The 26,593-nt window shown below is 48.9% G+C and overlaps 1 protein-coding gene across 9 annotated transcripts in view; it reads left to right on the top strand.

Annotated features, from left to right (window-relative positions):
• ZBTB16 (zinc finger and BTB domain containing 16) overlaps positions 1-21,995 on the top strand; it is a 198,875-nt gene extending 176,880 nt beyond the window's left edge. For all 9 annotated transcript variants that reach the window (XM_075909813.2, XM_075909809.2, XM_075909815.2 and 6 more), the window contains exons 5-7: positions 784-954; positions 10,376-10,543; positions 15,491-21,995. In XM_075909813.2, the coding sequence (XP_075765928.2) occupies positions 784-954; positions 10,376-10,543; positions 15,491-15,720 (569 nt within the window). In that variant the 3' untranslated portion in view covers positions 15,721-21,995. The remainder of the gene's footprint in view (positions 1-783; positions 955-10,375; positions 10,544-15,490) is intronic.
• The last annotated feature ends 4,598 nt before the right edge of the window (positions 21,996-26,593 follow it).

Raw genomic sequence — 26,593 nt, 5'->3', positions numbered from 1 at the left:
ACATTGTTTTTGCCATGTGTTACGAGTTTCCAGTGCCTGGTAGGACTGTAGATGTCATGTTTCCACTGAGTCTCTGTTGGGAGCATAAAAATAGTGAGTTTCAAATCGACCTTTAAACGGCTCTGTGTGTTTGGAGAAGGCATTGGGCTGCGATGAGGAATGGGTGTGTAGCAGTGTTCCCTGTAAGCTGCTTGTACAGCCACCCAGCTGATTAGCAGAGCACCCATAGCTAGGGGTTATTTTTTTGTTTGTTTGTTTCAACTGGTGGTGCACATTCGCACATGCCTTGGTGCACATGAAAATATTATTCTGCGCATGGGTGGAAAGATTAGAGGGAACACTGGTGAGCCGTGATTCCCATTTGACAGAACGGGAGCGACACCCCAGTTTTTTGTCAGTCCACTTGAGCCATTTCATCTACTCCCCCGCAGCAGGGGAAATGCACGGAGACTGTTTTGGCTGTCGAGAGGTTACGCGCTAACGTGCCACATGACAGGCAAGCGCTGCAGGAAGCACTGGTCTTTGGGGAGCCATGCCAGTGACTCCTCTCGGGTTGAGCTTTGGAGCTGGCACGCTCTCTCCAGTCTGTCCTCTCCTGGGACCGTGTCCTTGGATTGTGCGGGTTGCCTGGACCGGGCAGCTGCAAAGAAGAAGGAATGGCCAAATTGCATCGGCGTCGTGGCCCAACCAGCGCAGCGTCCCGTCTCCGGAAGGGGCAGTCGCGCGGGCAGGGGGAATCTGCTGGCACGGTTGCTGATCAGAATTTCTCCCTTCCTCCCCCAGGGACTGACATGGCCGTCTTCTGCTTGCTGTGCGGGAAGCGGTTCCAGACCCAGACTGCCCTGCAGCAGCACATGGAAGTGCACGCAGGAGTGCGCAGCTACATCTGCAGCGAGTGCAACCGCACCTTCCCCAGCCATACGGCCCTCAAGCGGCACCTGCGTTCACATACAGGTAAACCGTGGCAGGCACTAGCTGCCCTGGGACGCTCCCGGAGGTGGCTGCCGGCCCCTGCGAGGGTTGTAGGGGGAAGGGTTTCATGCAATCTGTGGGATTTAAGATGAGCCATTGCGTAGGGAATGGTGGATGCTACAGGATTGTTCCCTAAAGTGCATCCCCATTTCGTTCTCTAGTGTAGACCTACCTGTGTGCAAGGATGAAGCTTCTGTTTCTTCCCTTGATGGGACTGTTCCCTCGCCTAACAAAACTCTCAGGGTGGTTTTTTTGGCTGCTCTTTAGCATCACCTTTCCCAATTTCCTCCCCTAAGTAAGTTAGCGTCGTTGCTGGGCAGCCAGTGTTAGATGGTCCCTGAGGATGTCAGTCAGGAATCGGCATCCAGGCATGCTCAAGACTGCTCGCACTCTTCCTAAAAGCTAATCCCTGCCCCAGAGACCCGTGGGGCAGGTCTACACTTGGGTGGACCCCTCTGTGTTACTCGGGGCTGTGAAAAACTTCACAACCTCTTTGACCTCCCTTCACCGAACTCCCAGTGCAGAGGTAGCTAGGTCAGCAGAAGAATCCTTCTGTCAGCCCATCACCTCTGAGAGATGGTTTAACGACACCAGTGGCAAAGGCCTCCTGTCAATTAGGGGTATGAAAGGTTAACTGGTTAACCGGTGAGCATCACCTTTAATGGGCGATGGTTACTGGTTCCGGTTAACCAGTGGGGGCTGAAGCAGCTCCCTGCCTGCCAGAGGTAGGAAGCGAATCCTGCCCCCTCCACCTGTCATCCGGGTACCATCTGCCTGGAGCAGCGCCCATCACAACACGCCTGGGCCCACCACAGAGAGGGCCGGGCTGGAACAGCCCCTCGCCCTCTTTACTCACTTAACCGGTTAAACATCATGTTTTAACCAGTTAACCAATGAAATAGGACTTTACATCCTTGCAGGCAATGCAAGAGGTATCTACGCTGTTGCGTGGTAGCGACACAGCCTCGGCTCTGTAGCTGAACTGCTGTAGCATGAACAGACTCTAGGTTACAGCAAGAGGATGCCACAAACAAATTGGAGGGAGAAGAAAGAAGCTTAGAGCAAGACAAGAGCAAAACGATCCTAGCTGTGTTCATACAGCGCTGGGCGAGGCTCTCACTGTATTTTACTGCCTTGGGGTCTGTCTACACTAGCCCCCTAGTTCGAACTAGGGAGGGTAATGTAGGCATTCGAAGTTGTAAATCAAGCCCAGGATTTAAATATCCCGTGCTTGATTTGCATCTTCCCATCCGGTCGCCATTTTTTTTTTTTTTTTAATTTACAAGTCCGGACTAACTGCCCGCATCTACACGCGGCAGGGACCCAATAGTTCCAATTAAAGCCCTAGTTCGAACGACCTGTTAAACCTCATTCCACAAGGAATAACAGGTAGTTCGAACTAGGGCTTTAATTCGAACTACCGGGTCCCTGCCACGTGTAGATGCGGGCAGTTAGTCCGGACTTGTAAATTTCAAAAATGGCAACTGAATGGGAAGATGCAAATCAAATGCGGGATATTTAAATCCCAGGCTTGATTTGCAACTTCGAATGCCTACATTACCCTCCCTAGTTCGAACTAGGGGGCTAGTGTAGACATACCCTTTGATACTAGTGGACGCAGGCATTCCAGGGCTTGGTGGGTTCGGCTTGTGACTAGGAAAAGGAAAGTCTAAGGAAGGATTCCTCGTGAGATTTAGCGATACAGAGAAATGGTGGGGCAGTTGGAGGGGGGATGTTTCTGTTTTGATTTCTTTGAGATATAAATTCAAGGCAACGCTGCTCCCCAGCAGAACTCACCTGGGCTCTTTAAGCAGTGTGCAGGAAGTTGGCTATCTTGTGTAACGTGCCACGTGACCTTATTAGCAGGGGTGTGAATGTCCCGCATCGACTTACAGCACTAGATGCACATAATCGGCCTGGTACCCTGCCTTAATGGGATTATAGTGACCTCTGCTATGTGTACGTGGCATTTAAACGGCACCGGGAAATGTTCCAGCCGAGTTTGGATTGGTGGGAAGAACAGTGGGACAAACTGCTGATGTGACTGGGCCGTGTGGTGGATTCAGAGTCCGAGACCCCAACGTGCAGAACAGATGCCTCTTTGAATGCTAGAAGATCATGCACCGTACCCGCCGCTGCTGCTTCTACTTTTATAAGCCGCTTGCTAGACTCCACTAGGCAAATCCTCCTACCCAAAGCTGGTAAAAACGGGATATAAAACAGGTGGGCTGCCTGTGGTAGCATCTATGGAGAGACAGAGGGATCCGATTTCAAACCTGAGCGCTCAAGAAAGGGCATCCCTGTTACAGCTAAGCATCCCCGAAGGCACTTGAGTACCTAGAACACGTGTTTCGGCCCTTGCATCCTGACAGCGGTACCTTAAGTTTGTCCCAACTTTGAAAACTCCCAGGATGTGAGAACGGTAAGGGCAGTAATTTGTAAAGCCTGCATCTACAGATGAAAAGCGACTCCCCTTCAAGAAGGGGATACTTACTTATCCCTAACCTTCAAAGTAGAGTTAAAAGGCTGAGATCCTCAAAACTTATTGGAGGTTTGGCTCCCCAGCTTGAGACGCTGTAAAAGGGGCCTGTTTTCCAGAATCTGTTGAGTCATCCAGCCGCTGAAAATCAGGAGTCTATAGGCTGTGTCCAGTCAGGCACCCAAAATCGCTTGTCACTCTGGAAGACCCAAACATAGTGTCGTCCATGGAAGTTCTTCAGCAAATAGACAATTTGAGGGCCATTGTTCAGGTTCCTCTTTAGTCGTTAGCCTGTTACAGGCTGACACGCTCTGGCTGTTGGGCAAATACAGGGCTATCTATTCGGTTGCGTGGGCTGGGTCTGCTGGACCCAACTGGAATCACATGATTCCTAGACCCCTTGGCCATCATGCTGTGTCTTATCCAGCCCTAGTTCTCAACCTTAATTTAATGGAGGCGGCGTGTAAGTGGGGTGGGCTTGGTGGGGTGGACTCGTTGTTTACAAAATAAACCTAATGCAGTTAAGTTAGACCTAAACTCCAAGACTGTGCCTAGACTGGCAAGTTTTTCTGCAAAATCATCTGATTTTGTGGAAAAACTTGCCAGCTGTCTACACTGGCCGCTTGAATTTCCGCAAGAACACTGACGAGCTCATGTAAGATCGTCAGTGTTCTTGCAGAAATACTATGCTGCTCCCGTTCGGGCAAAAGCCCTCTTGCGCAAATCATTTGCGCAAGAGGGCCAGTGTAAACAGCATAGTACTGTTTTCCTCAAAAAAGCCCCGATCGCGAAAATGGCGATTGGGGCTTTTTTGCGGAAAAGCGCGTCTAGATTGGCCATGGACGCTTTTCTGCACAAAGTGCTTTTGCGGAAAAGCATCCTGCCGATCTAGACGTGCTTTTTCGAAAATGCTTTTAACGGAAAAGTTTTCCGTTAAAAGCATTTTCGGAAAATCATGCCAGTGTAGACATAGCCCAAGTGCAGAGGAGGGCTGACACACCCCACCACCAGAGTCAGCCTGAAAACTGTTGGCTGCTGTGAAATTCAAAGTCAACACAGTTATGGGCCCAGGAAGGAAGAGAAATTCTGAGCATCAGCAACTGCTCCCTGACTATTCTAGATTCCCTGGGTATGGCTACTCTGCAGTAAACAGCTGACGTGGCTCTCAGTCTGTGCGGTATAAAATCGCCGTGTAAGCGTTTGGGCTCTGGGACCCTTCCCCTTCAAAGTGTCATAGAATCATAGAACTGGAAGAGACCTCAGAAGGTCATCAAGTCCAGCCCCCTGCTCTAGGCAGGACCAATTCCAACTAGGTCCTTGCTGACCTTTTGGTTAGGACAAATCAAGGATGTAAGAAATCTCATTTGGGTCTTCCTGAGTTCAGGTGCCCCCGGAGATGCATTCATTTCGGGTAAGGGACAGTCACTGTGAAGACCCCTCTGAAAACGGCCTCTTTTGCCATTAGGAAAGCTTGACATAAAAGCTACATCTTCACGGCAAGGTTGTTGTACAAAAATGGCCGTTTTTGTGCAGAAACCTGCAGAGTGTCCACACCTCAAATGCACTTTTGCGCAAGTAAATCATCAGTAAAACGGCAGAACAGAGGGCTTTTGCTGGTGTAGGTAAACCTCCTTCTACGAGGCATAACCCCTTTCGTACTACAGCTACTGTGCAAAAAGGCAAGAGTGGATGCTCCAGAAGGAAAAAGCACAGGTGCTCTGATGGCCATTCTGTGAATGGCCATCAGAGCTTTCTTGTGCAAAAGCGTCCATGCAGTGTGGACGCTCTCACGCAAAAGCACATCACTTTTGCAATGCGCTTTGAGGTGTGGACGTGCTCTTGTGCAAGACGTTTTTGTGCAAAAACTCTTGCGCAAAAAGCTTCTTGTGCAAGAAGCCTTCAGTGTAGACATAGCCAAAGGGTTTTGGTCACATTTAAATGGAATAAGGGATGAATAAATGATGGTTAATAGATGATATACCCTTGCTAGATCTTGGCATAGCCTATAGATGGTTAAAGCGTATTAATAAAAAGTGTTTAGAGGGTTATAAAATGTGGGTATAACAAGCCATCCGCTGACTTGTTGGATTCTCTCTCAATCTATAATTGCTTATCCATTAATTGAAATGACTATTAATCATTTATTAGCCTCGTCAATGCTTAAATTGTACTTCTAATGTACAACGTGGTCATTTTTTCTAAATAGGAGTGCGTTCGCACATCTTTTTCAAGGTTAAAGAAGATCCAACAGCAGCATTCCAGTCTTAGGGCACTTTACCCATTGCCACCACAACGTTGAGTACTGGGGAAAATCCACGCAATGGTTTGGAGCCTCCAGGCGATACACAGATGGCTGTGACACAGAATCACAGGACCGTGGAGTGCCCACTCTAAATTCAACCAAACCTAATAGATTCAGCCCTTACTATATCTAGCAGCATTTCTCTCCATTCAGGGAAACAATTTTTCAAGGACTAATCCTCTACTGATAAGGGAGAATAGGGCTAGATGATGGAGAGAGAATGGTGCGGTTTTTTGGTTGACTCTGGGTGGGGATTCGGAAGGTCTGCATTCCATTACTAGTTCCTCCACAGGCTTCCCAGGTGATCTTATGCCAGCAACTTAATCTCTCAGGACCTCGGCCCTCTTCCTGTTAAATGGGGATAATTAACACACACAGCCTCCTACTCTTTGTCTCAGGTACTTAGAATCAACACTTTGGCACGAGGGCTCTCTCTTGCAATACATATGTATGGCACTTGGCCAACAGGTTGCAAGCCTGGTGTTTAATACTAGTGTGATGACGCAGCAGGCCTTTTGCATCTGCTACATCTCTTATTAAAAACCTTTTTTACAATATTTTCCAGAGGCAGTGTGAATTATCTCAGGGTCTTTTGCCATTTTCCTTCCTTTTTCTCGTCTCTTGTGAACATCAGGAAACCAAACTACTTTTCCCTTCAAAAACATCCCTATAATCGCCCTTCATCACCCGAGATGGAAAAGGTGAAGCAAAATCCATAGCTGGTACCAAGTAGCATCATTCCATCAACTTCCAATTTTGCCAGCTGAGGGTCTGGCCAGAAGGTTTTTTGCCTTTGAATCAGACCTCTGAGCCCTGGTCTACACTAGGGAGTTATTTCAAAATCATCCCCTTTATTTCGAAATAATAAGTGGAGTGCCCCACTTTGAAATCACGGGCTGGTTATTTCGAAATCTGTTCTCCTGCTTTCCTCAGGGAATAACGCTTATTTCAAAATTGTTATTCCAGGAGTTGTTGTTTTGAAGTTAGTTCTTTCAAAATAATTTCCTAGTGTAGACATGCCCTTATTTACTAAAGATGCGCAAAAAATACATTATTTAATACTTGGATTTTCATAAACCCTGGTGCATGGTCTTGGGTGGACTCTCTCTCTCTCTCTCTCGCTCGCACTCTCTCGCATGCGTATGTACACACACACACACACACACACACACACACACACACACACACACAGTGCTTCACTTCATTAATATTCCGTTGTTCCCAGCCCGTTTGCCACCAATGCTACATGTTTAGCATCAGCAGCTGTGTTTGGTAGTGCAGGCCAGCAGAGTCCTTGGCAGTGATGGATCCCTGATTTACACGGCTGATCATATAATAAACTCTCAGCTGTGTAGAAAAGGCATTTTATAGCCCTGCGATTGGTTGTTCAGTAGACTAACAAATACGCCAGGTAACGATATAAAACCAGGGTCACAGGTGCAGAAAGCTGGCCAGAGGGGGCTTTAATTAGTCCCGTTTGTCCTGCACTTAATGTCAAGCTCATTAAGGGGCCCTACAAAGTTAATCAACATGCCACAAATTAGATTTTTTTTTTAAGTTCTGCTTCCAGTTCTGTGCATGCTGCAAGGCTGTGGGTCTGACTGGGATTACAGGCCAGGTGCTGCATATTTCTCTTGGTTCTTTTATTTGGTCCGACTCTCAAGATTCCGTATTTAAACTCCTTTAACATGTGATTGGGTTGATAATGAAATTCACTAAGATTCTGTCAAACTAGCTCCTGAGTTTAACACTTCATTTAAAACAGCAGGGCGGGGGGGGAGGAGAGAGGATAAATCCCTACTCAGACTAGAGGCTGGGTCTTAACGTGAATTATTCACCCGGTTTCCATTCACACATTCTTCTAAAAATTAATTTAATAAATGCAAATTCTGGGATTCCTTAGATGGGGCCTGGCCAGATACTCCAGTCTCTTTCATTTTCAAGCAAGGCACTGAATAGAATTTTGAAACAGTAATTCTGAAATGTAAATACCTCCGTGCGTCCCACGTCTGTCAGACAACATTAAATAGATCAGATGCTCAGCTGATGTAAATCAGCAAATTATGCCTGTTTCCACCAACTGGCTGCATGTTTTCAGAGCAAAGACCCATTTTCCTATCCACAGAATTCACCCTTTTTTCCCCCCCACCATTCCCATGTATATTACTAGATAGATGCATATATGGAAGATAGATGCATATATGGAACCCATCACCCTAGTGTCGGTGCATCTGGAGATCGTCGTCATAGTGAAACATATTGAGTCTGGGTTAGAAATTCAAGAATTGTCAGATCCTTTGTAGATGGACTGACCTGGCACACTGATGCCAGTGAGCATTGTGGCCCAAATCATAACGAAGAGTAAATCCTGCTTGATTCATTGCAGCAACTCCCATTTATACCAGATTGGGCTCAGCTTCTGTGTACAAATGAACATTTAAAAAGCATTCAGAGAGGGAAACCTCCCTTTTTTGCCACAGGGGAATTTGCCATCCGTGCCTCAGAGCCATCTCCTGAGCCGTGTGTATGCAGTGGTTTTTAAGGATCAAATGCATTTAAACCCTGTGATCTCTCTGCTAGTCTCCTGCAATCAGAAAATAATGTGAGAGATCAGAGTTATTATACACAATGCTTTTACAAAAAAAGCCAGTTAGTGCTGCCTGAAAGATTTGGAAACTCTAATGTAAAATTGGAATTTATGTGATGAAGGTCTTAATTCGGGAGGGTCTAAAGCGAAAAGAGAGTGAAATATCATTTTAAAGAGGAAGTGAAAGCACAACCATCTGAGTATATAACTAGAAGGACAATTTATGCCCAAGCACGAGTGCAGTTTGACATGGGGATAATGAAAAAACGTAGGTCATTGTGGATGACTTAAGCCTTCAGCAGCTGAAGAAAATGTATGAAATGCGAGGAACATTACACGCTTGGCAGCCCTGCACATCTGCAGTAGGACAAGTGAAATACAGTTGGCCATTCTTTACCATAAACTGTGGTTGTAGGATATGCAGCACAGAGAAATTGTAATTACAGTGACAAGACAAATCAGGGATATTTAAATATTCATGAACAAAGTCTGGGGCAATCAATCTATCTTTATTGTCCTTGCCTTCACTTCTGTAATAAATAAGTAGCTGGAGCCCTCACCTTTCATTCAAATAATTCTGAGTTTCGTGCGACACTGAAGTTCATTTATCAGCCACCCAGTCTGGAGTATTTAAACACCTCTCCAGCTCCCGGGGTTCTTGGGCCCGGGGTGGCATCGCAGAATAGATCTGGAGACCGAGGTGGACGTGGTTTGTGTTTGCTCCCTGATACATACGTGTCTGGTGCTCTCTCTGGCAGACAAATGAACCCACAGACCCTTCCGTTGCGGAAAGGGCAGGCGGCTTTCAGTCCCCTTTCTCCATTGCTGGCATTCTCATGCCTCAGAGCAGCCTGCTGAGGGAGGGATGGGTGGGTGGGTGGGTGAGTGGGGTCTCCAATTTGCTTCCCCCTCTCTGCTAATGGGGCACAGTGCCCGAGGAAGTAGCTGGCAGAGCAGTCACCTGCTTGTCTGTGATGGAGAGCCTTTGCTTTCTCTGCCATGGTGCTGTTCCTTTGAGCCAGTCAGAGGCGGCTCGCTCTGCCAAGCGTCCCTCCTCTGCCTGCCGCCCCGAGGTGGTGAAGCCGGTCACCTCGTTCGCACCTCCCCAACCCAGTCAGCAAGGCCGAGGGTCTCCTGTGCGCACAGGGCAGCGGGCGGCTCGGCCGGCGTTCTGGCATCTGCGTTTTACAGGCTGTTTCCGGGGGTGGAGGAAGGCGAGGGACAGACATGGGGATGGGTGGAGAGGAGTTAGGGAGGAATCCTGCTGTACTAGACAGCCCTTTGGTCTGCTCCCTGGAACTGGTCCATCTGACCCAGTCCTCTTCTGCCCCCTAAACCCACAGTACCTTGAAGGAATCCGTCAGCCACAGCAGGGGCAGTAAATTCCTAGTAAATCCTAACAAACAAGCAGGAGTCATCGAATCATGGCTATTGTGGTATTAACAGCTGGATCTTACCACTACTCCCCTCTTCCTCACACCTCTCCCAGCACGGTCTGTCTCTCCCTGATCCCCATGGTGGTGGTATTCTGGTTGGTATGACTGTAGGGCGAAGGAGACCGTGTTACACATCAGAAGCCAGGTACTGAACAAACCGAATAAAAAGACAGTCCAAAGTGAAGCCTCGTAATGGCACCATACTGCAGGAGGTGGCATTGGAGATTGCTTAGGTGGTCTCTTGTCTTTCACGCTCCTGGGCCTTAGGGTGCACTGAGCTACGCAAGGAATGTTGTTTAACCCCCCTGCTTTGCATACGTGGGCACATGGATGCTTACTCCCCGTAAGGTTCTAACTGGATGGCGGATTCTTCTTCCCTTCCAGTCCGAAGGTGCTGTGCTACTTGGCCGAGTGTTGCGTTCCACCCATGAGCCAGCTGCACATCATGGGGTGCGACGTGACCACCGACGAGTCCTTCCCTTGATCTCCTGGGAGGCGAGGGACGTGAGACGTCAGGTGTGGGGGGCAGTAGAGGAAGGGCTGCGTGAGGCTGTGCTGGGGTCCCACCCAGGTCTAACCACGCGCTGGTGTCGTTCCAGGCGATCACCCCTACGAGTGCGAATTCTGTGGCAGCTGCTTCCGGGACGAGAGCACGTTGAAAGGCCATAAGCGCATCCACACTGGAGAGAAACCATACGAGTGCAACGGCTGTGGCAAGAAGTTCAGCCTCAAGCACCAGCTGGAGACTCACTACAGGGTGCACACAGGTACCACCCCCTCCCGGGCATCCCTCGCAGCCTTTGCAGCGCGTGAGTGAGCCGTGCCTGCAGCCACGCCAGCCTGGGCTGTGATCCCCTTCAGCCTCATACGCTACCCAGGCTCGGCTGGGTGTCCTCTGTGGAACAGCCAGGGTAGCAGGGAGGGGCTCGGGAGGGAGGGTCGACCCCAGAGCCAGTACAGTGGTGTGGTGGGATGTCCCAGCTTTCAGACGTGGCTCTCTGCCCTGGAATCGGGGCATTCGTTCCTGCGCCCTGACCGAGTTCTGTGCTGGCAGTTGCAGCTTCTGCCGAATAAGGTATCTTCACTTCCTGCCGGGCCCTGGGTACTGTTGGAGCTGCTGGGCCCCAGGCCAGGGTAGGGTGATGAGATGCCTGGGTCTAGCTGAAGTATCACTCCCGGATCCGTAGAGACCAAAGGTGCAGTAGGAGTCACTAGGGCTTGCCTGGGCGTTTGACAGCTGAGGGGCGGGCAAAGTTGGGACAATTGAAAATACACCTGAGACTTTCCACTTCTTTGCTACCGCTCCCATCTCCAGCCCTCTGAGCCACCAGCCCCTTCTCCAAATGATTCCTTCCCCTGGGCCAGCCAAACAAGAGCTGTGCAGGCATCACAGGCAGGCTGGGAAGGAATAGGGCAGGCTCCTTATCCTATTGAAATTATTTGGGCCAATTAGTAACAATTCCCCTCATCTCCCTCTGGAGAGAGAATAAAGGGAGCTAAGCAGTGCTGCTCCCTCTTCCTGCGTCTACTGTACGCAGGCGCTGACCTGGCTGCCATGCCGAAGCGGTCAAATGGTGCATTTCCAGCCACCATCTGCCTTGTATGTGGGGCAGCTCAGAAGGCGCTGAAGAGGGACCGCAGACCTCTTTCGCCTCTGTCATTGGACCATGTGGTTAGTGTGACTGCACATTTGCTCCATTCACAGTTCTTCCTCAGCTTTCCCCGCCTCTTGCCTGACGGATCCAGAGAAGAACAACAAACATGATTAAAATGGGCTTGTTTCGTTTGGAAATGAGAAGACTGAGGGGAACATGAGAGCAGTTTTCAAGTACCTAAAAGGATGCTACAAGGAGGAGGGAGAAAAATTATCCTCCTTGGCCTCTGATGATAGGACAAGAAGCAATGGACTTAAATTGCAGCAAGGGTGGGGGTTAGATTGGGCATTATGAAAAACTTCCAAATTTTCAGGGTGCTTAAACACAGCAATAAGTTGCCTAGGGAGGTTGTGGAATCTCCATCTCTGGAGGTATTTAAGAGCAGGTTGGACAAGCATCTATCAGGGATGGTCTAGACAGTGGTTGGTCCTGTTGTGTGGGCCGGGGGCCAGACTAGATGACCTCTTGAGGTCCCTTCCAGTTCTAGTGTTCTAGGATTCTTCAAGGTGTTTATTCTCACTGTGCCTGTGCGAGGGAATGACCCATTCTGCGGAGAGCTAAAACGTACGGAGGTTAAATCCGTCACTCCAGGAGTCTGCTGGAAAGCGGAGAATTGAACCTGGATCTCTCTCACTTCCAGAGAGTTCCCTGAATCCTGGGCCATCCTTCCTGGTTATAGCCTCCGGCCATGGGGAGGGGAAAAAGATGATTTTCAGGCATTACAGGCTGTGTGGCCTAGAGGACAAGGCACTGAATTTGGGACTCGAGAGCAGGATTCTAAGTCCCAGCACTTCCACTGGTTTCTCTATGCCTCAGTTCCCCCTTCTGTGCAGTGGGGGATAATGATGTTGATATTCTCTTTGAAGCACGTGGAGACTTACAGATGAAAAATTCTATATAAGCTCTAGTTATGCATTTTGTAGCCAGCCCCACTGCATGTTTTTAAATCAACCTGAATGGGGCAGGCATTCTGACCCAGTGTGCTATAAACCTGGGGAATTCATTGCCACAAGATACTGGGGTTAGCAGGTTCAGCCGCCCCTCCCCCAAAGATTGGGCCTTTACATGAACAAAACACCCATGCCTTGTGAAAGATTTTTTTTTTTTTTTTTTTAAAGCACAAAAATTTTGGGAGAGCTAAAACCTGCAGCTGCTTCAGGACATGAGCCCAACTCTGACTTATAGGGGTCAGGAAGTAACTTCTCCCATCAAGGTATCCCGTCACTGCAGTATTTCTTTCACCTTCCACTCAAGCAGCTGGAACTGTACCCCGTTGGGGACAGGATGCTGGCTAGATGGACCTGGGTCTGATAACGGCTGCGTTCCCCAGTGCTACTGAGAAACTCCTCTCGGCTCCAGCTCAATTGTCCTCCTTTTTCAGTTATTCCATCTCCGCCAAAGCCTGTGAGTCGCATACGAGGCTGGAGCTGAGATTTCAGGGGCTTGTTTTGATGCAGTAATTAACTGCCTGGCCTTCCTGATATTGATACTTGCTCTGTGCACAGACACAGCGAATAATGAAGTAATGAACAGCAAAAGTGATCTAAATATTGATCCACTATTTACAATAGTTACATGCTGATGCATTCAGTGATTCATTTTCCCCAGCAACCACCCTGGATTTCTAAGGAATTGGAGCAGCTTTTCCACAGCAAATGCCCATGATTCCAGCAGCTTTTGGGTGCGGGAAATAAGGAAGGGTTTAATGCGCAAGGCCTAGCCCAGAATGCTGGATGAAAACCCCCAAGGGAGAAGAAAACTCTCTAGTGTCCAGACTTGCAGCTGCCCTGAAACTTCAACTTCAACTTCAGCTCCCACTTGGAGCTAGCATTCGGCCTAGTAAGAGGGACCTCGTTTAGCCACTCCTAGCACCTACCTGCCAGCATAGGGCAGGTGGGCCTCTATCCTCGTGCAGGAATGCAAATGAGGATGGCTCTGCTGAAAATGGGGGTCCCTTCCAGTTCCGTCTCCCTGCCTCTTCCAGTGACTAGAGTGTCCCCATCTTGTCTGAGGCACTGTACATCGCTGGCTGGGCTTCCAAGGTGCTAAACTCCCGCAGCTCCCTGTGGGATGGAGGTCTTGCTTATGTGGGAATGGGATCCTGGGACTTTTATCCCCCTGCTCTTGCTGCTCACATGGACCAGCCACTTCATTGTGATACACTATCCCAGATGTCCTACCAGGATCATAGAATGCTGGAATGGGAAGGGGCCTCGAGAATATTGTGTCCAGTTCTGGGCCCCCTACTACAGAAAGGATGTGGACACATTGGAGAGGGTCCAGCAGACAGCAACCAAAATGATGAGGGGGCTGGAGAACTTGACCTACCGGGAGAGACTGAGGGATTTGGGCTTATTTAGTCTGCAGAAGAGAAGAGTGAGGGGGGATTTGACAGCAGCCTTCAACTTCCTTCAAAGCAAACATGATTCTGGGCTGCATTAACAGGTGTGTTGTGAGCAAGACACGAGAAGGCATTCTTCCGCTCTACTCTGTGCTAGTTAGGCCTCAGTTGCAGTATTGTGTCCAGTTCTGGGCACCGCATTTCAAGAAAGATGTGGAGAAATTGGACAGGGTCCAGAGAAGAGCAACAAGAATGATTAAAGGTTTAGAGAACATGACCTAGGAAGGAAGGCTGAAAAAATTGGATTTGTTTAGTTTAGAAAAGAGAAGACTGAGGGGGGACATGAGAGCAGTTTTCAGATATCTAAAAGAGGGTCATAAGGAGGAGGGAGAAAACGTGTTCATCTTGGCCTCTGAAGATAGAACAAGATGCAATGGGCTTAAACTGTAGCAAGGGAGGTTTAGGTTGGACATTAGGAAAAAGTTCCTAACTGTCAGGGTGGTCAAACACTGGAATAAATTGCCCAGGGAGGTTGTGGAATCCCCATCTCTGGAGATATTTAAGAGCAGGTTAGATAAATGTCTATCAGGGATGGTCTAGACAGTATTTGGTCCTGCCACAGGGGCAGGGAACTGGACTCGATGACTTCTCGAGGTCCCTTCCAGTCCTAGTATTCTATGATTCTATGATTCCTGAAGGGAGGTTCCAAAGAGGCTGTTCTCAGTGGTGATGGATGGCAGAACAAGGAGCAATGGTCTCTAGTTACAGTGGGGGAGGTCTAGGTTGGATATTAGGAAAAACTATTTCCCTAGGAGGGTGGGGAAGCACTGGGATGGGTTCCCTAGAGAGGAGGTGGAATCTCCATCCCTAGAGGTGTTTAAGTCCTGGCTTGACACAGCCTTGGCTGGGATGATTTAATTGGGGTTGGTCCTGCTTTGGGAGGGGGTTGGACTTGATGACTCCTGAGGTCGCTTCCAGCTCTATGATTCTAGGTCATCATGTCCAGTCCCCTGCCCTCACGGCAGGACAAGCACCAGTGACGTGATCCCTGGCAGGTGTTTGCCTAACCTGTTCTTAAATATCTCTCACGATGGAGATTCCACAGCCTCCCTTCTGTCTTCTCTTCTCCAGACTAAACAAGCCTCTTTCAGCCTTCCCTCATTGCTCATGTTCTCTAGACCTTTCATCATTCTTGTTGCTCTTCTCTGGCCCTTCTCCAGTTTTGCCACGTCTTTCCTGATACGTGGCGCCCAGAAACGGACACGCGACTCCAGCCTAATCAGCCCTAATACTCAGAGTTGTTGACTCGATTCCCACGACTTGAACTCGAGTCCAACTTAAGTCGTCGAGGTGACTAAACTTGAGACTCGACTCGGGTTCATTGTTTGTGACTTGAGACTCGACTTGAGAGTTCCTAATTTTGTTAAATTGACTTGGTCCAAAAATGCCGATATTGATGTCTTGTACAAAAGTGACTTGACATTTTTTAAATTAAGACTTGAGACTTGACTTGGGACTTGACTCGAAAGTGACTTTAGGGACTCGAGACTCGACTTGAGACTTGAACTGTAGTGATTTGAGACTCGACTTGGAATTGACAATGGCGACTTGAAGATAACACTGCTAATACTGCAGCGGCGGGCGGCCGTGGAAGTATCGCAGACAAGTCGGCGTGGCTGCTGCTTCACTCTTCTGTTCTCTCTCTCTCTTTCTGCCAGGTGAAAAGCCTTTTGAATGCAAGCTGTGTCACCAGCGGTCCCGAGATTACTCCGCCATGATCAAACATCTCAGGACCCACAACGGCGCTTCTCCCTACCAGTGCACTATCTGCCTGGAGTATTGTCCTAGCCTGTCTGCCATGCAGAAACATATGAAGGGCCACAAGCCAGAGGAGATCCCCACCGACTGGAGGATAGAGAAGACCTATCTCTACCTTTGCTATGTTTAAGGGACATGGAGGAGGGGGAGATTTAAGTCAGGAAGGACTGGGCAAAAAAATGCATCATCCATGGCCTTTTAATTCTGTTGTGTACTGAAAGGGTTCTCCGCTTTTGTTTCTGGCTTGTGAGGTGTTTGTACGGGGGAGGGGGGAATGATTCCCTCTTTTACTTTGTGTGTTCTCCGTGCAGTCGGTGAGACAACACCTCCGAATCGAGCCACAGCCAAATATCTGTCGTGTTTTGTGACTACGCACGCCAAGGGCTTCGGAAAAGAGCAGGTGAAATGACACTCTGGGGAAGGGGAGGGTCCGTCCAGGGCAGGCTTTAGGGTCTGAGATGGTGGGAGGTTTTCCTTTCCAGGTTTGACTTTCTCCCCCTTGATTTTTGCCACGTACGTTGAATTTGCTCAGGCCCTGTGTACATTTCAAATGGCCGCCTCCCGAGGTTGCGTAGGGCTGTGAAAAACGTTGCACCCCGAATGTTGTGGGGAGAGGGACCTGGCCTGAGGTGTGGAGGTGGCTAGGTTGGCAGGATTCGTCTCTCAGAGAGATGGATTGAGTATGGCGGGAAAACCCCTTGTACGACGGCACGGCAGTGCTGTTGCAGCCACTGTGGTGTAGACATGTACTCAGGCACCTCCCTTCATTCAGCTGCCTCCTGAACAACCTCCCCAGTCGGTGGCAGTATAATGCCTGTCGTTAAGACCCCCCTCGGGGAGTTCCCCTGCAAATTAGCTCAGACGTCCCTGTTTGGGATACCCAGACATATGTCCTAGCCAGGGCAGATGATGTGCAGCGTGGCAGGCGGGTGACTGGAAGTTTGCTAGTTGTGCTAACGATGTGGCAGGCCGTGTTGCCGTCGAGGTTTCTAGTTGCTAGTGGCTTGGGAAGCCCCATGAGGTTTGGGTTGTTTTTTTTCCTGCCTGCCCAACTGGAGACACCCTGAATTTCAGAACATGCTGATCACCCTTGCGTGGTGTCTCCCGTCGGGCATGCGGAATTCCTAGTCCATCTGGCACAGCTTGGCGGAAGTGAAGGGCACCACCAGAATTTTCCTCAGGGCCTGAGTGCGAGGAGGCCTTCCCAGCAGGGCACCCGTGCCAGGTGGACTGCTTGTGCCCGGTGGGTACAGCGCAGTTCAGGGCGGGGCATGGTTCTCAGAGAGCAGTCGGGAAGGAAGCAATAGAATGTGCCATACTGGGCCATCCTAGAGCTGGGGCAGGATGCAGCCCAGATAGCCACAGGGGGTGCCATGCTGCCCATGGGCCTCCTGTGCCCCCGTTCCCTGTGAAAAGACCATGCCGCATGATGGAAGTCCCCCTTCCCTCAGGTTGAGATGTGCTGGGCCTCCTCTCCCAGCCAGCAACACCAGGACTGAGGGGTGGGGATGCAGGTGCCTCACCCATTACCTCCTGGGTGGGAGGCTTGTCCCTGGCCACAGAGTTACTCTGCCCTGCTCTGACATGCAAGGGAGAAGGCTGCTGGGTCCCTGCTCCGTTCCAGCTAAGGGAAGGCTGTTCCATATCACACCCTATGGGCATAAGTAAAACAAATCTGAACTCGGCTAGAAGGTGTTTCCCCCTCTGCCCCTTGGGCTGCCGTGTTTCCGATGGCAACGAGATTCCTGGAAATGTTTCCAGGTTATTCATGACATCTGAAAACAAAACTAAACCTGTTTTGGAGAAAATGAATTTGAAGAAAAATTCACCTGGAAGGAAACTATTCTAAATAACTGCAGTGATGGAATTGAAGTGTGCCCAGGACGGCCTGCATGCCTGGTAGTGCCGGGTGTGGGAAGCAGGCTGGGGACTTAGACTAGGATATAATTATCCTGCTGCATAGGACAGGCAGGGTGACTTCTCAGCCTTGCGTGGAGGATGCAGTCAGAGAGCCCCCCCTCGATCACGCTCCTCAATTAGCAAAGTTGTGGTTGCGTTGTCACTTAGTCCGATGGGATGCTGACAGCTCTTGAGCCTCTTCTTCATGCACAGAAAGTTGCAGTGGATGTTTTGATCAATGGTCGCTACTCCTCTGACAGCCAAGTAGTGCTGCCGGGAATACCACTATAATCCAAGCTGCTTGGGTTTTTTAGGCGGAAGCCAGTCTGTTCCAGAACTTACAACTTGGCTCTAAAAATTGCCTCTAGGCTGCGACCCTCTCTCCTGACCAAAGACCTTTCTGTGCATGTGTTTCATTCTTTTTGGCTTGTTCTTGAGGGGAAGGAGTTAGAACCAGATGGAAAGGGCAAATCTTCCAGCCGGTTTGTCAAATCCCAGCGATTGGACAAGCGTGTCTTCAAATGCTCTTCAACTGCCCCCTAGTGCCTGGGTATTGTCAGGGGTCTGAAGGAATGATGGCCGAGCTTGTATCTGCTCCTCTTGCAAACACATGCAGTATATCTCCTGGCTTGCAGTGCGGCGCAGCGACTCAGGCTGGCTAAATGCTTACCTGTCCGTTTGACCTAAATTTGTCCGATTTTGAAGAATGGGGAGTAATTCACAAGTTCAGGTGTCGGATTTTGTATGTATCATGCTGCTGGGTCGCTCACTTTTTTGTCTCTGCTGATGCCACGCCTAGCAATTCAATGGTATTCTTTTTTTAAAGCAAGAGCCCTTTAGAAATCATCCTTGTTCTGACTGCAGAGGCTTTGCTCTGAATGGGTAAATTCATTTGGTTTTGGTTTCCCCCCCCCCCGTTCCAAAACAAGATCATAGAAATTAATTTTTTTGCCCAGCCCTCTGTCCAGGAAGCTATGAAGGAGCGAATGGTTAAAAGATGGCTTTTCTTTGTGTATGACTTTGGGGTTTTATTGTCTTTGTTTTAATTTTGAATATTTCTATTTAGCACATTTTACTTGAAATTACCTCGTTTTTTTTGTGACCTCATGAGCTTTTATTGTTGGGTTGGAGTTTTTTTGGGTTTTTTAATAAATGAACAGGTTGTTCAAAAGGCCATGCCGCAGATCGGTGACGTGCGGTATACGAATCGCGTGCTCGATGAGAGTGCAAAAGTGCCATGGCAGCCGCAAAAGCAATTTTACGGTGTTTTTTGTGCATTATCATTACCAAAATTGGTATTTTTTTCACGGCCGGCCTTGACGGAGCTGGGGTCGTTGATTCTGAAAGCTACCTCTTGTGTTTTGGTTTTTGTTTTTATTTTGCAGTTATGAAAAGCACATTTTGCAATATTTGTGTTCGCTTTGTGATGTCATTTCAATCTTCATCTCATGCTTTACTTGCAATTGTATATTATGTTGTAATTTAGCTGCATTTATATTAAACAAAAAAAGTTAGGGAAGTATTTTGTAGATGGAAGTAAAGGGAAAAAAAGAGGGGTATTATACTGCTGTGCCCACCCTATCCCCTACCTTGTCTCAACTGTCGGGAAAAAAATTGAAGGCCTTAAAACTGGGGGAAATAATTTCATGTGACAGTGGAGCAAGGTAACTTAAGGTTTAGTGAAGATTTAGTGCTTTGAAAAGGAAAGAGTTAAACTTGAATATGTGAATAGAACAGTAGAGTCTTGTTTATAATGTGAAAAATGTGAGTATAAAATCACTTCGGGCAGAACTCAGAGAAATAAATATGCACTAACGCATCAATTTTGCGTTAGCCAGCGATGGCCATGAGATAATCTCTATCTCAAAACTAAAACTGATGTCAAAAATGTTTAAGGTGTTCCACAAAATTAACCCATTCTTCCCATCCACCCTGGCCCCCATTCACCGAGCTGAAAGGGTTGAACTGATATTTACAAAGTGTAATATTTTTGTAATATTTGTTAGTCCCTGTGTCGGTTTCCACAGGACCTTGCCCTTCCTTTTGTAATGTGAACAGGAATTGTGTGTGCGTGTGCGTGCGTGTGCGTGTGTATGCTTTTTGTGCGTGCGGTTGTGTATTAAATCATGCAGTATTGTTGTAATCCAGTGTTGCAGCCTTGGATGGTACTAAATCAAACTCATGCAGCTTCAAAATCACATGCAGGAAATGTATGCAAACGTGCTTGTCAAGTGCAGATTGCTTCCATCTGCTAAGACTCGAGGTGTAGGGAAGGGGGAGGGTGGGACAGGCAGGACTGTAGATGTTGGTGATTTAACAATAATTTCTTTTTATTGTTTGGAGTTTCACTACTCCTGGGAAACCATCATCTGTGTTTACTGTTCACAGCAGAGAAGCAAATTCTTCCTCAACCCGCCAATCTAAAAGATATTATTTGCTGTTGAATGTTGGGATGCGTGTCCAGTGACTCAGTGGCACACCACAAACACACACACACACACACACACACACAAGTAGACAGGGCTACAGGCTTAATATGGGGCTCAGGCAAACATAAGCAGGTCTAGAATTAGGAGGGATCTATCCGTGTTCTCCCTTCACTACCCCTTCCATTAGAGAGCGCAGTCTTACAGGGTGGGGGGTAGTATAGCGTGCAGTTTCACCTTCAGATCAACATCGCTTCTTTGCGCTGTTGGTCAGTTGGATAATTCGGTTACCATTATGAGCACTGCTCACTACAGTATATCGTTCTTTGTGAATTCGAATGGAAACGGCTTTACATGGTTCTATCGACACGTTTTTCCAGATGCAAAGCAGAAAGCTGGTTGTACACTCACACGTTACGCTGTTCACATCATCTATTTTGAACTTACACCTGGCTGTGTCTGATATCATTTTGGGAATAATATCAGTGTTGTCTCTCAACTCACAGCATTAAGACCCTTTTTATGCATTTTATATATATATATATATATATATATATAAATGCATACATGCATGATATCTTTTGCTGCTTTGTGTGGGGAAGGGGAAGCAGGATAGATGCTGATTTAGTATGATCCAGGATGCAACTCTGGAGAAAGGCTTGTTGAATCTTTGTGCCTGGAAACAGTTTTTTCACACTTAAAAGAAAAAAAAATTGCTGCGATTTCTTACAAGTATATGGTACCTTTTGGCAGTAAATTGGTACTGCTGGCTGGAGGGGGCGTGTCATGGGACAATGGAACAAACTACTAATTTTCCAGCTTGATTTATTTTCCACTGGAGGACCCTCTCGTCCTCCCATCCTAGGTGTTGGCACATTTTGACTTCACCACCAGCTGGTTTTCTACCAGACCCAAAAAGTGTCCAATCGGGTCACTGGGATGTTCTAAATGTAAAGGCCAGAAATTTTGTGGAGTGAAAACTCCTCAGGCAAGATGAGAACATATTAATTGTTCACTCTTCTCGTGTCTTGTTCTCCCCTTGTCCCCTCTTCCCCTACCCGTGCATTGGAACATCTGCTTCTGTGACCGTCCTTCCAAGACTGCTTTAACCATAGCACAGAAAAGAGGTTGGAAAAAAAAAAAAGGCAGCAAATTCACCTCCAACATACAACTTTCAGATATCATTCCAATGATTGTGGCTGATGAGAAGTCTCTGGTCCCATGACAACCTTCCATGCAGCGTACCAGACTTTTGATGTGCATCATAGTATTTGTTTCACATAGTGTTACGTATGCATGATCTTCTAAGGCTAAGAAGCCATGGTAAAGCTCCATGACTTCTATCCATATATATATATAATTATATATATGTATATTATAGCACTGAGGACCAACTGCCCTGCTGGACCAAGCAAACGAAGGCTTGTTTTCATTGCTTGTCTTTTATGTCGTGACAGCACAAGTGCCAGTCAGATTGCTCTGTATTAAAAATAGTGTTTTTAATTAATTGATGTTATAGTTCTGTCTACCTCAGCACCTCCTGTTAGCCTAATTTTAGAAGGTGCCCAATTTTTTTGTTGTTGTTGGTTTTTTTCAGATTATTGGTTACTATTTTTTGTACAAATCTGTTGTTTTCTCGTTCTGTTCGTTTCTTTTGCAGCACTGCTTGTGAGTCTGTTCTCTAGCCACAGATGCAGTTAGCGAAAAATGTAAAAAGGAAAAAAAAATCCCAAAATTGTGATGTCTCCTAGTTGCAGCTCTCCGCATCTGCCTTCATTCTGTGTAGATTCAGATGCATTTCTTTGTTAAACTTCAGTGTTTCTGACAGAGGAAAAGAAAAAAAGAAAAAAAAAGAATTTACTGCTGCAGGTTTTTTTTCTCTCCATGTGTCACTAAGTGAAGTTCGTGCCTTCTATAGCAAAGAGAATATTTTTTACATCCTACTAACAGTAGATTTTTTTGTAGTGAACATTTTTTGTATTTTTATTTATAAGTCTCATAAGAAAAATAGCAATGTTCAGTTGTATACCTTGAATCTGCAGTTAGAAAAAAATAATAAAGTTAATTCAGTCGTCTCTGCCTGCTGTCTCCTCCTCCTATTCTTTACTCGGATGTTTCTCTGGCCAGGAAGAGAAGAAATCCATTGCATGAGCTAAAACCTTACCTGATCCCCATTGAACAGGACTGAAATAAGGGACAGGATTGGAAGGCTGATGCGATTTCCATACAAATGGCCTTCACTTTCCAGAGAGTGCAGGAGAGATTTTTGTTTTTTCCTTATACCAGCAGATGTCAGCCTCAAACAGAGCTAAAGTTGGCAGCTGGAACTACTGCTAGCTCCCTTTTCAACTAGCTGAGATAGTATGTGAATGACCTTAAGGGCTCTTCCCTGACCCAAGTGTTTCCGATATAACAATCGCCATGAATCATTTCAAGACAACTCAATTAGAGAAATGATAGTTGGGTCTCCGATTTCATTTCTGGTCACCCACATGTTCACTGTACTATGTGTGTGGCCACTTAAAACTTCTTCCCATTTCCTGGGTGGAAAAACTGAGTCTCTCTCACTGCCTAAGCCAAGATTTTCCAGAGCTGCCAATGATCTCCTTTTTGGGGGCTGCCCAATATGAGATGCTTTTTAAAAGGGCCTGGTTTTCCCCAATGTTCTGTGCACGCCCCCTTGTGTTTCACGATGGGTGCCATAAATTGGGTTAGAAGTCTTGCCCATACAATTTGCCCAGAGCCTTGAAGAAAGCACAGGTGGGTCAGACACAGAGTAAGGCAGAGCAGAGAATGGGTGCGTTTCCTGTTGCCGAATCTGGGAGCTTCCGCTCAACCTGTAGCAGCTCCAGCATTTAGTTTGGAAGGTGAATTCCTGGTGCATCAGCTAACACGGTAGCCATTCCTAATGTTTCTCTCCATTGCTATGAAAGCATGCCCCACAGCTGCAGAGAAGATGGCTTACCACACACAGCGGGTGCAGCTGTTCAAACCATAGAGATACCTTGACCACCCATCCAGGTCGGAGAACGAGGATCAACTCGTGATCAAAATCACCGTGGTTTTATCTTACAGTAAAACAGAGCTGGCAGGTTATTCTCTGATGTAACTACCTGAACAGTGACGTTACCATGGCAATTAACAGTACTAATTGCACCAGGCATCAGCCCCTGCCAATGCACTGAAACAGAGCAGGTCTTCGGTTCTAAGGTTCTTGAGCATCACTCATGGATCACGAGCAGCTAGCAGGTTCCACCAGCATCAGCCTCCATGGAGCCAAGGGTTGCCCCAGAGTCACTGAGGGTTCCTGCCCCAATGAGCTCACCGTCTAAGACTTGACTTCCCTCTCCTTTGCTCCATCGCCGTGTCCCACAGGGCTCGGAGCAGCCGGGTGGATGCTACCCGCTCTCCTAGACAGAAGGCCGGCTGCAATGCGGGCCAGGTTGGTGAGGAGGAGCAAAAAGAAGCTGCTGAACTTCTGTGTGGTGAAATGCTAACTGTCCCTCCTCCCTTGCAAATGAAGGTGAAGGACCATTTAAAAACATATGGGCGCACGCCTTCATCTGGCCCTGGGGGCTCAGCTTCGTAGGTCCAAGAGGCCAGGGCTGTAGGAGGGGAGGGGGGAACCTCCCCTCACAGCACAGCCTGTGCCCTGGGTCCATGGGCGGCTTGTTTTCGGGGCTGCGTCCATGGGAGCTGCCGCTGCTGATGCCTTGCCGCCCGGGTTCCCTGTGAGCTGGGCACTTGGGTAGCTGCTCAGGAGAGATTCCAGTGCGGCCCCGCTACTGAGCAGCGTGCCCACAGCTTGGTTTTTTGTGTCTACTGGTGGTGCACATTTGCACGCGCCTCGGTGCCCATACAAATTTATTCCGCACTGGAATGGGGGGAAAAAAATCCACACGTGGATGGAAAAGAGGAGAGGGACCATTGCTTGTCACCTCTGATATTGTTCCTTTGGGGTCTCTTGAGTGCTGGAAGGCGGCCGAAGCACACTTGTTTGTCTCAAAGGGCTAGTGCGTGCTTCTATGGGGAGGGGGTTTCTTTTGCAATCCCCACCCCCTCCAGCCTTGGCTCAGCTTTCTCTGCAGCCCCTTCCAGCGGGCCAAGTGCGTATCTCCGATGCACGCTTCCAGCCCGAGCTTTCTCTTGACAGATGGGAGGGGAGGGAGATTTCCGTCTTTAAAACAACATTTAATAGCAGTTTTCTGCTAACGGACATCAAAGCAGAGGCTTAGGTGCTCCGGGTGGGTCATGTGCCCCATGGATATGGGTGAGAAGAGGTGAGTGAATAGCGACCCTGCTGAATAGGCTTTGTGTGACAGTGAGGGCTTCCCATCCTTATGTGCTCTTTGACCCAGATATGATCTAATGGATAAAAAGGGGCCCTGACAGCATGAGCATGAAAAAGCTTTGTGCTCGTCATTAAATCCCCCCAGCCATATTTATACAGTCTCAGCGGCTGTGCAGGCAGTGGCCAGGCCCAGTCTGGGGCTGGGGGAGGGAATAGGGTTGCCAGGTGTCCGGTTTCGACCCACACAGTCGGGTATTTGAGCTTTCTGTCCGGGAAACAAATTGAGAAAATACCAGACGTAGAAATGTCCGGTCTTCTCTAATTACGTTTTCTTATTATCATGAGTATCGGGACGTAGTTGCGAACTGCCTGGCTGGTCGACATGCTCACGCTGCGTCAGCGTGTCTACCAACCGGGCAGGACGCAACCACGCAGTAGAGAGGAGGGGGGTGGGGCCGGAGCGGGATGGAATTGCCGGGGCCGGACTCGTCCGTGCGCCCCACCGGGACCGTGCGTGGGACAGGCAGTGCCCTGGGGCCTGCGTGTGCTCGGGCCAGCCCCACTCCCCGCCGGCCAGTTCCCACCCCCCTGAGCCTCCCCCTCCAGCCAGTTCACGCCCCCCTGAGCCTCCCCCCCCCGGTCTGTTCCCGCCCCCTTGAGCTTCCCCCCCAGCCAGCCCCGCTCCCCTAACCTCCTTCCAGCCAGCCCGACTCCCCGCCAGCTGGTTCCTGCCCCTCTGAGCCTCCCCCCCGGCCTGTTCCCGCCCCCTTGAGCTTCCCCCCCAGCCAGCCCTGCTCCCCTAACCTGCTTCCCGACAGCTGGTTCCCCCTCCCCCAGCCAGCCCCACTACCCTCGACCCCCTCCCGACCAGCCCTGCTCCTCTCCTGGTTGGTCCCTCGCTCCCCATCTGAGATCAAGTGTGTCTGTTTTTTTTTAAAACCATCTGGTAACCCTAGGAGGGAATGCACTGGACTGTGCAAGGAGTACTGGGACCAACCTCACACACGTCCGGGGGACGTGGCCGGGACACACAGGCGATGTTCCTGCCTACTTTGGGAGGAGGACAGGTAAGCGGCGAGACCTCTGCATTGCAACAGTCGCTTGCGCCCTGTTCGACGGGATGAGCCAGCAGGAAAGAGTGAGCGAGGCGACACCCCCGCCCCCCCGCCCTCCCGGAATTCCTCTTCCTCTTACTTTGGCTTGCTGTAGAGTATGCAAGAGCCGCTGGTGTGTAGCACAGAGCTGGCCCCTGGTGCTGAAAGTTGGCAGCTGGCTTTAAAAACAAAAGAAAATCCCCAAACTCCTCTGCTTCTCGTGCCACAGCTCTGGGGAGGAGCAAGGTGCTGCTGGGTAGTAGGAAGAGTGGAAGAAGCTGCCCATCCCCGGGACTGCAAGAGAAATTTTCTTTTGAATTGGAAAGGATAAATGGGTGGACCCAAAGAGGTCCACCAGAAGACAGAACACAGGTGCATGTACAGTGTCCATTGGCTCCTGTATTCCAGTTATCTCATGCACCCTGTGCAAGCTGTATTCACAGCCCCAAGTCACCAACTTGCATGAGTTGGGACTGGAAATCACAAGATGGTTCAAAATCACGACCCTTTTAACTCAAGGAATGGAAGTCGAGCTGCTAAGATTTGCCCTAAGGAGTCCCCTGCAGTCACATGCCTCACTTGTCTCTGCACCCTGAAGGCTAGAAACGTGTTGTCTGCCGTAGAGAGTCCCAGGACTCCGAGAGCGGAGGCTTTAAGAGAAAACTGCAAATAAGCAGACAGGGCCGGTTGCTGCTTTACACGCAAGCCCCTTCACAGCACTCCCATGAAACTGTCGGGGGTTACAGAACTGCCCTCAGAAGTCCCCTGGACGTTGCCTGAGTGCCATAAAGGCGCTCTGGTGTGAAGGGCCGTCAGACCCCAAATAGTCTGTGCGTCGGAGCCTTTTTTCCCTTTTAAATTAGACCCGTTGGGGCTCTGCCATGCTAGAAAGCGATTGGAAGTGCTTTGTAAAACTGTGTGCCGCCCTCGGTCCTTCCACACCATGGGGAAACTGAGGTGTTCAGGCCGGGCATCCTGAAAGCCTATGCACCCGACGGCTGAGGTTTCAGCTCAGGAGCTGCCATCAGTTTTGATTGGCCAGGCAGATGCTCAGCAACTCTGGATTTCAGGGAGCCAATGCGGTGCCCTGGAACATGGGTGCCCCAGAAATCAGACTTTGGAACGTCACCAAGGCTGCCTGGCAGAGCTGGGAACAGTCCCCTTAGCCTCTTGGATGGCTCTAACCACTTTGCTGCACTCTTCCCATCAGCACGACTCCTGGGGGCAGGGAATAGTCTGCCCTCGCCCTAGCACACAAGACTTAAGTCAACACAAGAGCAGGCTGCGGAGAGG

The sequence above is a fragment of the Pelodiscus sinensis genome, chromosome 25, assembly GCF_052426305.1.
Source record: "Pelodiscus sinensis isolate ZL-2025 chromosome 25, ASM5242630v1, whole genome shotgun sequence".
NCBI lineage: Eukaryota > Metazoa > Chordata > Testudines > Trionychidae > Pelodiscus > Pelodiscus sinensis.
The sequence above is the reverse complement of the archived record's forward strand: the minus strand, read 5'-3'. Positions and strand labels throughout refer to the sequence as shown.